The sequence below is a fragment of the Grus americana genome, chromosome 8 (assembly GCF_028858705.1).
Source record: "Grus americana isolate bGruAme1 chromosome 8, bGruAme1.mat, whole genome shotgun sequence".
Classification (NCBI taxonomy): domain Eukaryota; kingdom Metazoa; phylum Chordata; class Aves; order Gruiformes; family Gruidae; genus Grus; species Grus americana.
The window spans coordinates 25,267,493-25,279,984 of record NC_072859.1 but is presented as its reverse complement, the minus strand read 5'-3'; the positions used below and the strand labels follow the sequence as shown (position 1 = coordinate 25,279,984).

General features: G+C 58.1%; 1 protein-coding gene across 3 annotated transcripts; it reads left to right on the top strand.

Annotated features, from left to right (window-relative positions):
* Window positions 1-320: 320 nt before the first annotated feature.
* LOC129209313 (selenoprotein Pb-like) lies at window positions 321-3,679 on the top strand. 3 transcript variants are annotated; one of them, XM_054833562.1, is made up of 5 exons: window positions 321-442; window positions 1,233-1,456; window positions 1,560-1,772; window positions 1,904-2,039; window positions 2,697-3,679. In XM_054833562.1, exons 2-5 carry the CDS (start codon window positions 1,248-1,250, stop codon window positions 2,922-2,924), a joined length of 786 nt encoding a protein of 261 aa, XP_054689537.1. In that variant the 5' UTR covers window positions 321-442; window positions 1,233-1,247; the 3' UTR covers window positions 2,925-3,679. The 3 variants fall into 3 exon arrangements, with proteins under 3 accessions (XP_054689537.1, XP_054689536.1, XP_054689538.1); XM_054833561.1 differs by having other exon boundaries at window positions 322-413; XM_054833563.1 differs by having other exon boundaries at window positions 375-437.
* Window positions 3,680-12,492: the final 8,813 nt, after the last annotated feature.

Here is a 12,492-nt window from a genome sequence, read left to right as displayed (position 1 = left end):
GCACCATTCGATGTCATCCCACGGTCCTGCAAACCTTTGGTACAAGTGGTGCCCTTGGCAGTGCCACCAGCCCTCCTGTGCCTGCGGAGGGGTTTCAAGCGGTCCCACCCAGCTTTTCCCCACAGCACCGCCTGGCACCCTCTGCGCCAGCCCAGCACCAGGCACTGCTTTGCCCCAGCACGGCTCAGGCTGGGCTGCGGCAGCAGGACCCCGAAGCCGCGTGGCACGGCGGGGGACAGTGCCTGCCTTGTTGCCGTCCCCCGAGCCAGGCGGTGGGGGCTTGCGGGGCGCAGTCCCTGCTCCGCTCTGGCCAGGCTCTTCTCCTCCCTCCTGGGCGGGGAGAGTGGACAGGAGATAAAAGGGAGACCCGGGCCAGCTGGGTATTGCCGGGAGCCGCTGGGGCTGGGAGCAAGGTCTGGCCGGAGGACGGCAGTGAAGTGCGGTATTGAGGGCTCGTTCTCGCGGGGGAGAGGGCTGGGGATTGGGGGTACATCCATCCTGACCAGACCCCACAGTCTCCTGCTCCCTCCCCACCTCCTTCAATCGTCCCCTCCAGCCCTGCGTCCTCTCCCTGCCCATCAAGCGTGCTGGGTCCCGGAGGGATGGGGCATATCTTAGGGTGGACGGGGTTAGGGGCTGTGGGAGGAAGGGGTTTCAGGTAGATATTGGGGGCAGGGGGGTTAAAGGGTCTGTGCACCCCTTAAGTGCTTTGTGGGGCATCGAGAACTCTCAAGGTGACCTCAAGGTGAAACCATTCCTGTCCCACTGACTCCTTGCTGGTGGCCAGGACGATGGGAGCTGCATCCCTGCCCACCTCTGGAGCAAAGACAGACCCCTGGCCATGGCTGGGTCTGGCTTTTGGGGTGCGGAGGTGGAGAAGGCCCACGGGGGGAGCGGAACCTTCCTCCTCCAACACGTGGAGCGGGTGCCTCGCTGCCAGGGGAGACTGGGGCACCCGGCTGTCACAGCAGGTACCCACGAAAGCCAGAGGCAAGGGCACAGTGCTCATCAGGAGCTGGGCACCCCGATCCCCCCGCCTCATCCCCCTTTCCTCACCCCGCTGGCACAGGGGTCCCAGCTCCCAGTGCCATGCTGGGACCAGTATGATACTGCCCACCAGACTTTGTCTACCCCGGAGGGGGGGTGTGGGGAGGCAGTTTGGGGCTGGGAGGACCCTGCCAGCTTGAGCCCCGGGGCAGAGGGGAGACTAACGTCCCGTTTCCCCCTGCCAGGGCCGGGGGTCCAGGATGGGGCTGCTGGTGCTGGCCCTGGCCACCTGGCTGGGGCTGGGGCTAGCCTCGGCCTCCGAGGGGGTGGCCAACAGCAGCCGGCTCTGCCAGGAGGCGCCGGCATGGAGCGTCAATGGCCTGAGCCCCATGGCAGGGGCGGCAGGGCAGGTGACGGTGGTGGCCCTGCTAAAGGCCAGCTGACACTTCTGCCTGCAGCAGGCCCACAGGTAAGCCCCACTCCCCCCACCCCAAACCCAGCCCCACCACCTTGGGGAACAGCGTGGGGACCCCCCACCCCGGCACCCCCCTCCAGCGCCTCCTTCCCCGCAGCCTTGGGGGCCTGCGGGACAGGCTGGTCCGGCAGGGCACGGCCGATGTCCGCTACATGATCGTCAACGAGAAGGCGCCGCTCTCCCGCGCCATGTTCAGGGAGCTGGAGCGCCAGGCACCGTCGGGCGTCCCCGTCTTCCAGCCAGAGCTGGACGAGCCCGACATCTGGCAGGTCCTGGGGGGCGACAAGGACGACTTCCTCATCTACGACCGGTAAGCATCCTCCATCCTGGCTGAGGCTTTCCTGGGGGGTTACAGAGCATTTGGTGGGCTTCCCAAAGCTCTCCCCATGGCTGGACCGGGGGGACCCCCACCTCAAGCCAGGGCATGGCTTCTCCCTGCAGGTGTGGCCGCCTGGCTTTCCATATCCAGCTGCCCTACAGCTTCCTCCACTTCCCCTACGTGGAGTCAGCCATCCGCTTCACCCACAGCAAGGACTTCTGTGGCAACTGCTCCCTCTACCCCAACACCACCCAGGAGGTAAGGAGCAGGGCTGCTCGCTTGAGCTGGGCTCCCTTCTCTCCCGTGGCATCACACATCGGGAAGAAAACGACCTTATCTTCACACTGGGGACAGGCTCTGGGCTGGCAGCCGCCCTCGGCCACAGTTGAGAGGGAAGGTGATGAAAGGTCTGGAAGAAGGGCAGTTAAATAGGTCAGAGCTTTCAGGCTGAGAAGGAGGGGACTAAAGGGGTCACAGCCCAGCTCTGGAAACGCTAACTAGGGTCGCTGGCTGTGCTCATATAAGAAAGGCAATGGACCCAGAGGTGGCAAGCTCAGAACAAAGAAAAGGATGTAGCTCTGGGTTTAGCAGGCAATTAGTCACTTCCTAGGAGAAAAATCCATCTGGAAATATTAAATGCAAAGTCCCTTCCTAGCTCAGGAGTTTCCTGGACCACAGACAGCTTGAGCCAAGGGATGGAGGTACAGACGCTTGTGCTCTTCTATGCGCTCCAGCCTCTCCTGTCCTCCCCGTGCCCTGCGTCAGGGCTGGAGAGCCTTTGCTCTGACCCACACAGCTTTCTACATGACAGATGCTATTCTGCTTTCATCCCAGCTCACGGGCGTGCTCGCAGGCTCGCTGCAGGGCTCCGTCTGCATTCACACACTGCACCAGCCCTTGTGTTACTTTCCCCAGGCTAACAGTACCATGAGCCCGCTTCCTGAACAAGAGGGGAAGGAGTCAGAGACCCCCATCCACCAGCACAACCCTCTCCATCCTCACCACCACCACGTGGTCAGCAGCGAGAGAGCTACAGACCCAAGTGGGGACCGTGAACCTCCCGCCCGCGCTCACCACCACCACGGAGACCACGGCCAGCTGCATCCCAAGGGGCAGAAACAGAAGGAGGGAAATAAGCGCTAAGCCAGGCCGGGCAGCCCTGCAGAAGAACCCTGTAGTGTGCAGACCATGACAACTCGCTTCCCAGAGGCATGAAAGGACTTGCTTTGGGCTGCTGGTCACCAGTAGCGTTGGTATAACAACCCGCTCCAGCATCCCCCATGTGGGTCATACTCCCACGCTGTGACCAGGGATGAAAATCCCCCTCAGACCCCACGAGGTGCTGCATTTTCAGCCCCAGGGCTCAGTTCTGAGCCGCCTTCTGCTGCCGCCTGCCTTTCCGTGCTCAATGAAGCCCGCCGTGCAAACCAGGATGTCCCTGGTCACTGCTGGCTGACACTGCACGGAGCAGCAGGGCAGGGATGGAGACACCAGAACTGGGACGGGAGCAGCACTGCCAGCACGCTCTGCCTGTCCTGGCACCCCTGGGTGTCCTGGCTGAGGAGCGAGGGGAGGAACAGCGTGTACCCCATGGGATGTGATCCCAGGGGACGGGAGCGTTAGGAGCAGTAGGAGGTCGCAGCTCTCCATGGTCCAAACCCTGTGCCCCCATAGCTGTCACATCCTGGGGACCCTCCAGGCCTTGCACACGGGTATGTGCAGTGGTGATGGGTGGCCGCAAGATGGTGGCCTTGTTCCCTCTTGGAGACCTAGGGGCTGCATCCAGGGCCCACAGCCCTGGGAGGACGGGGATGGGGATCCTGGGGTCTCTCCTGGAGAAGTGAGATGGGAGGGCGATGCGGATGTCCAGAGTACAAATAAAACCTCTGTGAAGCGAACCCTGCTCAGCCTGGCCTCTGGTGCCCCTTCCCCAGAGAGGATGGGGGGCTTGCTCAGCGCTGGGCTGGCCCTGGGCTTTTCACTGGACACGGGGAGGGACTCGGGGCTGGATGTGGACCCATAAAGCAACAGCCGGAGGTGATTTGCATTCCCCTGTGCAGGCACCTGGAGGTAAATGGGTTGGAGACCCAAGAGACCCCATCTCTTCATACCTTCTGGTTACCTCCTGCCAGAGGTGAACCCAGGGCTTAGTCCCCCTCCCAGGGCAGGATATTAACCCTGTGCTGCCAGGAGGAAGTTAGGCTTGGCACCTCGATCTCTGGCTTGTAGGTGTGATGTTGGGGTGCCTGCCCTGAGCTGCTGTCATGGGGCCAAAGTTCCCATATGCAGCCCAAGGTCATTTTGGGCATCTTGTTCCTGGTGCCCAGCCTGGTCCCCATTGCAAGCACATCATGGGGCTCCCCAGCCCTCAAGCAGCTGGGTGCTGCATCCCTGGCAGGCAGCCGTGCCTGCCCGCACCCCAGGCTGCCCCCATGCCTGTCTCAGCCTTCACTCCAGCTCCATCCACCATCCCACACAGCCCCACTCAGCACCTCCCCTGACCGCTCCATCTCCTCTCCGGGCCCCACAGCCTGAGTGGGGAGCAAAGGGATGTTTTTTTCTGTTCAGCATTATTCAGCACCATGCCGTGGTGCATGTCCTGATGATGATGCTCTGAGCTGACTTTCTGCCCTGGGAGGCTGCACCCCTCCACCATCTTTCTGCGGGAGGATGCTCTGCCCAATGACTAGGGCAAGAGCCAGGGTGAACAAGAGCTGCTCCCTGTGGGGATGAGGGCGGCGAGATCAAGTGGGTCTTTCTCACCAGCCCGGGGAAGCCAGCCAGGCTCTCCGGTGGGTGCTGGCTGAGACCCTGCTCCCCCTCCTCCATTTCTCTTGCTCCCTCCCTCCTCCTCCTCCTCCTCCTCCTCCTCCTCCTCCTCCTCCTCCTCCTCCTCCTCCTCCTCCTCCTCCTCCTCCTCCTCCTCCCCTTCCTCCCCTACCTGCTCCCAGCATCCCACAAGGGCACCTCTGTCTGCTGCTCCTGCCATCAATATCGAGGTTATCTTTTTCTTCTGGCAGCTGCTGTAATTGAAACAAAGCAGGCCGGGCCTCACGGGCTCCACTCCTCTCACTCATTTTGCTGGTGCTGCTGAGACAACTAATTCATCTTATCGATGCATGGTTGGCCTCTTTTCCACCAGATCCAGGCAGAGCCCTCTCCCCACCACAGCTGGTGGGAGCAGTCTGTGTCCCTGCGGTGTGCTGCTGGGTGCTGCTCTGCCCCAGCCTCTGGTCCTTGGCTTGCAGCAGCTGGGTGCTGGTCACCAGCAGCAGATGCCAGGGGAACCGGCCAGGGGTGAGAGGTGCAGACTGGAGGGATGCAGATGACTTTTGTCTCTTTCTTTTGCCTTCTGATGCTTCCTCAGCCCTTTTGTTAAATTTCGCATCCTTTTCCTTGCACGGCTCCTAAAGGTGTCCCTGGCAGGGAGGTGACATTCTGATGAGTGGGGCACACAAAGATTTGCCATTGCTTCCCAATGACCAGATCTGCAATTAGCAGTGGCAGATAGAGTGTTCACCTCTGGTGCTGGGTGGGTAGCCCAGTGGCGCTGTGCTGCACTGTTACCATTTGGCTACCTCCCAGGAGATGTATTTCCATCCCTGAAGACTTGGGTTGGTGTTTTGCTTTGGGTAGAGAAACAGAGACATGGGAAAGAGCTGTGGCACTGTTTGGCTGAAGCCCTGCATGTCTGAGTAATGGCCAGGGTAAAGCTGATGCTGCTCCATATGTTATTGTCCAAAGGCCTGAAGGGTTTGGGGGTGCGGTGCTTGGGGCCCCCGTGGCATTGCTCTCCCCTGAAAGGTGCTGGAGACCCAGAGCTCTTCAAAACCTGTGTCAATGTCTGTACTCCAGCGGTGCTGAGGGAGAGCTTTGCTCTGAGCAGGGTGGAGGAGAGGTATTTTGGGGGACACTGATGCCTTGGGGAGTGATGCTGTGAGTAGGAGTCAGAGAGCCCCAAGGAGTGCTGAGCTGTCAGGGGGGCTGGCTCAGCAGGGCAGGGTCCAGGTCAAGGAGCTGGGGCTGACATCAGGTCCTGGCAGTGCTGGGCCGTGGTACCCTGGTGTCCGTGGCAGTGCCAACCCCGGAGGAGGACAGACCCCGGTCCCACGTCACATGCAGCCTGCTGCCTTGGCCCTGTGTGCTGCTCCTGCTGAGGGCCAGGCAGAGCCTCTCAGGAGAGGGGGAACAGCCAGTCCCAACGTCAACAGAGGCCTCTTGTGCAGCGATGCTGTGTCAAGAAGAGGAATGGGTCCCTCCTCCTCCACCCATTCATCTGGCAGCCGGGGCTGGCGAGCCGCCAAGCCAGGCTGCTTTGGAAACATTTCATTGAGGAGGCAGCTGAGCCTAGGAAAACAGAATGAAAATACACAGAGAGATCACTGTTGTTAGGCAAAATAAATGCAGGCGGCTGCGTTTCTGACCCCCAAGTCCAGCCCAGCCGGGCCCCTCTTGCTTCTGTGGGGTGAGGGTGAATGCCGCTGCCTGGGGACGGCGGCCGTGTGTCTCCATCGTGGGTTAGGAGCTGGGGAACGAGGGCTGCATAGCTTGTCCCCAGCTTTGGCCAACTTGCTGACGTCCCTGGTGAGTAGGTCCAGACTCATCTTGATGTAGCATTGCCCAAGGAGATGGGACAGAGCAGAGAAACAGCCACAGAAACGAGCCAACCCCAGTGATTTGTGTCCCCTGCACGGCCACCAGTGCTGGAGACTGGCAAAGAGAGGGCTGAGGAAGTGCGTCAGATATTGCACTCGTTCGTCCCCACCTCCCTCCCCAGCATCACATCACAGGTCCTGGCCAGTTGTGAGGCCACCAGCAGGACAGAGGCCAGTTGCTGGGTTTTCAAAGCCCCACTGCTTGGCATGTCCCGTCTTTTGTCTGCTGGCAGAGGGAGAGCAGAGTCACCCCAAAGCAGTCCCCAGGGACAGAGGGTGGAGGCACCTCTCTGGCTTTTGGGCAAAGGTGCATTCAGCAGGTTCGCCTCTCCCATTGCTTCCCCCATAACCCCTCTTCTCCCTCCAAAGGCCTCCAAGTGTCTCCCCCAGCCTTTTGCTGCCCTGCAACAGACCCATCCCAGCTCCTTCCCTCCCTCCTGGTGGATCCAGAGTGGTTTGGGGGAGGCAGAGCTGGAGCCCTGGCCCCATGGGACATCAAGGCTCTCACCCCCACAGAGGTGCTCTGAGTGCCACCGCGGTGCAGCTTTGCGTGGCTTCACCTCCTCTCTCTGTCCACCCAGCACGGTCCAGCCATCGCTGCGCAAGAACAAAACAGCCATTTCTCTGTGCTGCTTGTTTCTAGTCCCTACCTTTGCTTGCCGGCGATGGGCGATGGCACGGAGGGAACCGTTTGCTTCTGTTATTTATGGATTTGATCTGGGGGTTGAAAGGAGCCCAGTGTGAACAGACAAAGCCCAACCAGCACCCCAGGAGAGACATCTTGCCAGCCCAACACACATGGATTTGCAGCACGGAGCAGACGCCCAAGGCTGAGAGTGGTTCCCACGCTGGTCCCTGTTAGTAGGAGCTTTGCTAAAATTCTGGCTCCCCTCCACCTCACCTTCCCACCAGGAAAGCAGCTAGCAAGCTACTCCTTTTTTGCTGCCGTGCAAGGGGAGAGTTGCTGTGTCTCTCTCCATCTGTCTCTCCTGAAGACGAGCTGGGTGCGACATTTGGTTTCCAGCTGAACCATGGTGCAGTGCCTGAGCCACCGTGTCCTGCTCTTGCATCGGGTGGCTTCAAGTGGTGCAGCCTTGTGCTGGGACTGCTGATGCCTCTGCCAAAACTTTGCCACTGTCTGCTGCTGGCTCCTATGCACGGAGCAATGTGCAAGGACACGCTGTCGTGGAGGGGAGCTGGGATGGGTGGGCTGTTAAAGAGAAGGTCAGTGTGGTGCAACCTTCCCTTCATCCCATTGTGCCCCAACTGACCCACACTGAGGACAGCACTGGGGTCTGGCTGGGGTCCCCACATGGGCTTTCCACACTGCCGAGAGCTGAGGTACATCAGCCCCCATCATGGGGACTACACTGACCTCCTTGTAAAGCAGCAGAGGACAAACCCATGGAGCAGCCTCTGAGAGAGCACTGTACGCCTCCTGAATAGACACAAATCCTGAGCTGGGGTGGGCAGCTCCCCAGCTACTGTGAGAGCCCTGATAAAGCTATAAAAGAAAAGCTGAGTTAATGACATTCGTTGGTTTTTTTACTATGGAAGAGGTCCCAGGCTGGAGCCTTTTTTTTCCCCCACGTAGATGTGCCCATGGAAATGGCTTTGGAATAAATTGTTGAAATGGATGGTAAGGAATGACCCAGCTGAGATGCTCCAGGTGTCTGAACTCTGGCTCCTGAAACCTGCTGCCGAGCGTGGCCTGGGACGATGGCAGCTTGACAGCGATGGTCCTAGCGGCCTGAGGAACTGCAGCTCGGTAGGGCTGGCAAAATAGCGCAGATGACTGTAAAGGCCAGCAGTACCAGGTATGGGGAGAAATATTATAAATTGGAATGATCTGACTTTCATCACAGCTGGTTTTTTATTAGGGTTATTTTTTTGTCCCAGCCAATCAGCATGCAGTAATAAGGCCACACAGCCAACTAGCATCCAACGATGTGGCCAACCAGCCAATCAGCTCCGTGGCACTGTAGCTTCTCAGCCAAGTAGCCGTGCGGCATTGTGACCTCCCAGCCAATCGGCCACGGGGCATCGTAACCTCCCAGCCAATCACCCATACAGCATTGTAACCTCCCAGCCAATCAGCTCTGTGGCATTGTAACCTCCCAGCCAATCAGCCGTGCCCTGCGTGCCCATCGCAAGCAGTGTGGGGTGCGGCAGGCAGGTCTGCCCGCCCCACGGGGGCCTGTCCCAGTGCCCTGGTGTCGTGCCTTCATCCGAGCCGGGCTCCACCGCTCCCTTGTTCCACCGTTAATTACGCTCCATCGCTGAGATTTTGGAGCTTCTCTTTGCATCTGACTTTGCCCAGCTTTCAGCCTCCTCCGCGTTGTTTTTTAGCTTGCAGAATCTGTGTGTTATCTTCTCTCCCTTACAGAACTTCTTCTTTTTTCCTGAAAAAGTGAAGTTCATCCAGTGTTTAATTTCTCCCTCCTCCCCTAGAAGACCATTCCCCACCCAGAGTTATCTACATTTTAGTTACCATTTGCAAAGTGTGTTTAAATGCAGAGGGTAAAAGGCTGGGACGATACAAAGGGGTTATGGTATAAACGACGGTCGGTTCTCTGCCCAGGGAGGAGGAGTGGGGCCCTGGGTGACGGAGGGCGGAGGGACGAGCCCCAGCCCTGGCCCGACTCTGGCTTCCCACCCAGCCGGACCCTGGAAACCGCTCGCCTCTCCGAAGCCAGGGCAGACCTGATGCAAAAGGCTGACGGGAGCATTGTTTACGCCTCACTTTGCCATCATTTATTCATGCTCTTGTAGCCTGCAAAATGATTCCCTGGTTATTTTAGCATCTCTAATTAAGGGGAGGGAGCTTCAGTGGCTGAGAGGGGGGCGATCAGTTGGGGGGCTGCTTTCTGCTGAGCTCAGCACCACGGCAGCCAGGCTGGCCGGGATGGATGCCACTCTCCGGTGTGGGGCTGAGTAACTTTCTGGAGCGCGCTCTGCTTTTAGAGTCCATGCCGGGGAGGTGACTGTTTCTCCTGGAAGCCGAGGGTCTTCGCCCAGCAGCTCCTCCGTGCTTAATTGCTGGCCTGCACAACAAATGCTTTTGCTGGACGGGTGCAGAAATCCCCGTGGCAAGGCAGAGGCCCAGCACTTTGCGAAGCTTATGGGGCCAGGGGAAGGCAGCCCTGGCAAGCCAGAGATGTAACGTTGTGTGTGTGGGAGAGGGGGATCAACAGCTCCCGACAGCCCTAATTCTCTGGTTGGGCACGAGGGGGAGTTTGGATCTCCCCAGTCCCAAGCACCTCGCTCCATTTTTCTCCCTCACTGCTGCCCCGGACCATCTCCTTGTTCCTCCTGCCCCTTTGCTCCTGGGTGTCCCCTCTTCAACTGTACAAAGGAGCCTCCCAACCTCCCTCCTGCCCCACGGACCCCATCCCTGAGGCAGGGCTTGCCGGCTCCCCATGCTCACACCTCCCCAGCCTCCTGCTAAGGTCCTCCAGGACCCCCAGCCCTGCCAGGTCCAGACTCCCGGTGCCTGCGGAGCATGGCAGGCAGAGGCGATGTGTCACGGGGTGCCCTGGGGAGGGCATGGCAAAGTGCTGGGTGCAGGCATCCTTGATCATGGATCAAGGATGGAGCAAGGTCTTTCTCGGGGATTGCCATTCCTTTTGGCAGCAGACAAAGGGCAGAGAAGCTGCAGCACCCTCAGCGTCCCCTGCTTTAAACTTACGCATCCCTGAGCAGATACAGGGACATACAGGCAAGCAGAGCCGTTCCTGTGTCAAAGCGAGGGTGACAGCACCCATCCTGCACCTGATCTTTGAATTCAGCCCATGTTTGGGGAGGGGAGGTGGTACTTTCGGTCCTTGCATTTCTCTTTTGAGTACACGGGCAATTGCAGTCACACCTGAAGGAGGTTCCTGAGATTGTCAGTTCTGGAAAGTTTCATTAAATAACTGGCTGGCTGGTGAAAAGCAACTTTACTAGAGTCCCTGCTGAAAGAGGAGCACAGCAATAACTCAGCACTAATGAGTCAGTGGAGAATCCACGGGGGATTTGAACAGTTTGATGTGAAAAGCTCCAGCTCAAACTTACGCTTTGTTGGAGACCTTATTAGGCACTGGAGAATCTAAAAATGGGGCTCAACTCTGTGGGCAACCAAACCAAGGTATGGGTCCTCTTGCTTGCAAAGCCAAATATTTCATAAGGCAATGCTCTCTGCCCCTTCGTGGACATTGGATCCACCAGAATAACTATTCTGGGCAATGGATCCCTCTGCTCCTGAGTGCATTAGGCAGGGGAGCTGCAGGCTGTGTTATTCCCCGTGTCCTCTCCCTCCTGCCTCTGCTCTGAATAGCAGCAGCGTCACGGGAAAGGCAGAAACAGCCATGCTTCCAGCAAGCTGGGGGCTGTAGCAGGGAGCTTGGCTGCTGATAAGCCTGGCTTTGGCAGCTTCAGAGCAGCAAATCCTCTGGGTGGCCAGAGCAGAAGCTTGGTGGCTGCCTGCACTCTGCTGTCTAGCTCCTTTCCCATCGTTAATTGGCCGTAAAGCTTCTGCTGCTCTTGTATATCTTCATGTCATCAGAGGACTTCCTTGATGCTCATTGGGTCTTGCAAAGCTCCGCTGTCATCTCTGCAAAGCTCAGGCAGAGTTACCCATGTTAGTGAGGGCACAGCATTGACTGGTCAGAGTCAAAGCAATGTCAAAGAGGCACGGGAGCATCCAAGAGAGGGGAAGATGCCCAGGGAAAGGCAGTTTTTCTGCTGGATGTGGGGTTTGGGCATGGTGGGCAGAGGAGAGCACCTACACAAAAGCATGCAAGTGGAAGCAGCCGAGGAGGTGGCGTCCCCTTGGACGGAGACACGATACCTTCCAGCACTTACCTTCTCTGCCACAAAACAAAGCGCAGGTGCCAGGAAACCCGCAGAGAACATCTCAGCAGCATCCTTTTCCTCTCTCTCTGTTGGAGCTCTTGAATTTAGTTTCTAGCAAGAGGAAAGCAGATTTCGTGCCCTACAGCATCTGCAACTTAAAGCTGGACTTCTGATTGAGCTGGCACCCAAAAAATTTCCCAGGATATTGGATTGCAATGCTGCCTAACTGCAGTGTAGAGCCATGGGGGCTCTGGCCCCTTTGGTCAGTAAATTTTCTAGCCAGGGACTCAAAATGTTTTTTGGGGCCAGCGTGAAAAATCAGCCCCTTGTGAGTAACACCAGTGCTCAGGCCAGAAGGGCTGGAGTTGGTGGGTTGCAGCACGGGCAGATCCTGACCAAACAGCCTCGAAACTGGGAGGGGAACCAGGGCTGCCGGTGGTAGAGGCTCAGCAAATGGCTGGGCTCAGGAAAGCATGCGGTGAATTATTGATGTACCTGGTTCCAGGCTCTGAATGAGCGGCATCAGGGGCTGGGCGGGAGGCTGACATTTTGCATCCTTCCCTGGGGAGAAGAGGTCTGTCCATGTTCTCTGGAAGGAGGAGAGCTCCCCCCTTGAGAAATTCAAGGCAGTAATGAAAGAGAGAGGGAGAGATGGGGAGGAATGGGGAGCAAAAAACATTCAGATGATGAAGGAGAGGAAAAATAGATTGATTTGTCTTTGAAATAACATGCTAATCCCCCAGAGACAGGCTGGCCAGTCACTGCACCGACCTTGCTTTGATTTGAGTCTGGATTATATGTTTTATGCAGTGAAAAGTCAGCTCATTGGGAATGAATAACATCCCTGCTCGGGCCGAAGTCTAAAATCCTCTTTATTGGCACCGTCTGGGGACGATGTAAGTAAGAACACTCAAGGTTGTCACTAGGAGACATCTGCAGAGCATGGTGAGAGAGGGACCGGACAAGCCAGGGTGCTGTGCCCCAGCTCTCACGCAGGCTCCCCCCCTGCCTGAGCAGAACCGGCAGCTGCAGGGACACACGGGTGCCAGCAGAAACTCCCGGGCAGTCGGGCTGCTGTAATACCGGAGCCCGCAGCCTGCATCATCCAGAGTGCTTAAGATCTTATCAGACTGTCTCTGCTGAGAAAGCTTACTCTGCCGTGGGGCAGGAGGGTGCTTTGGGATGGCCCCTTGAGGTTCCTCTGTGCAGCCAGGGATGGGCAG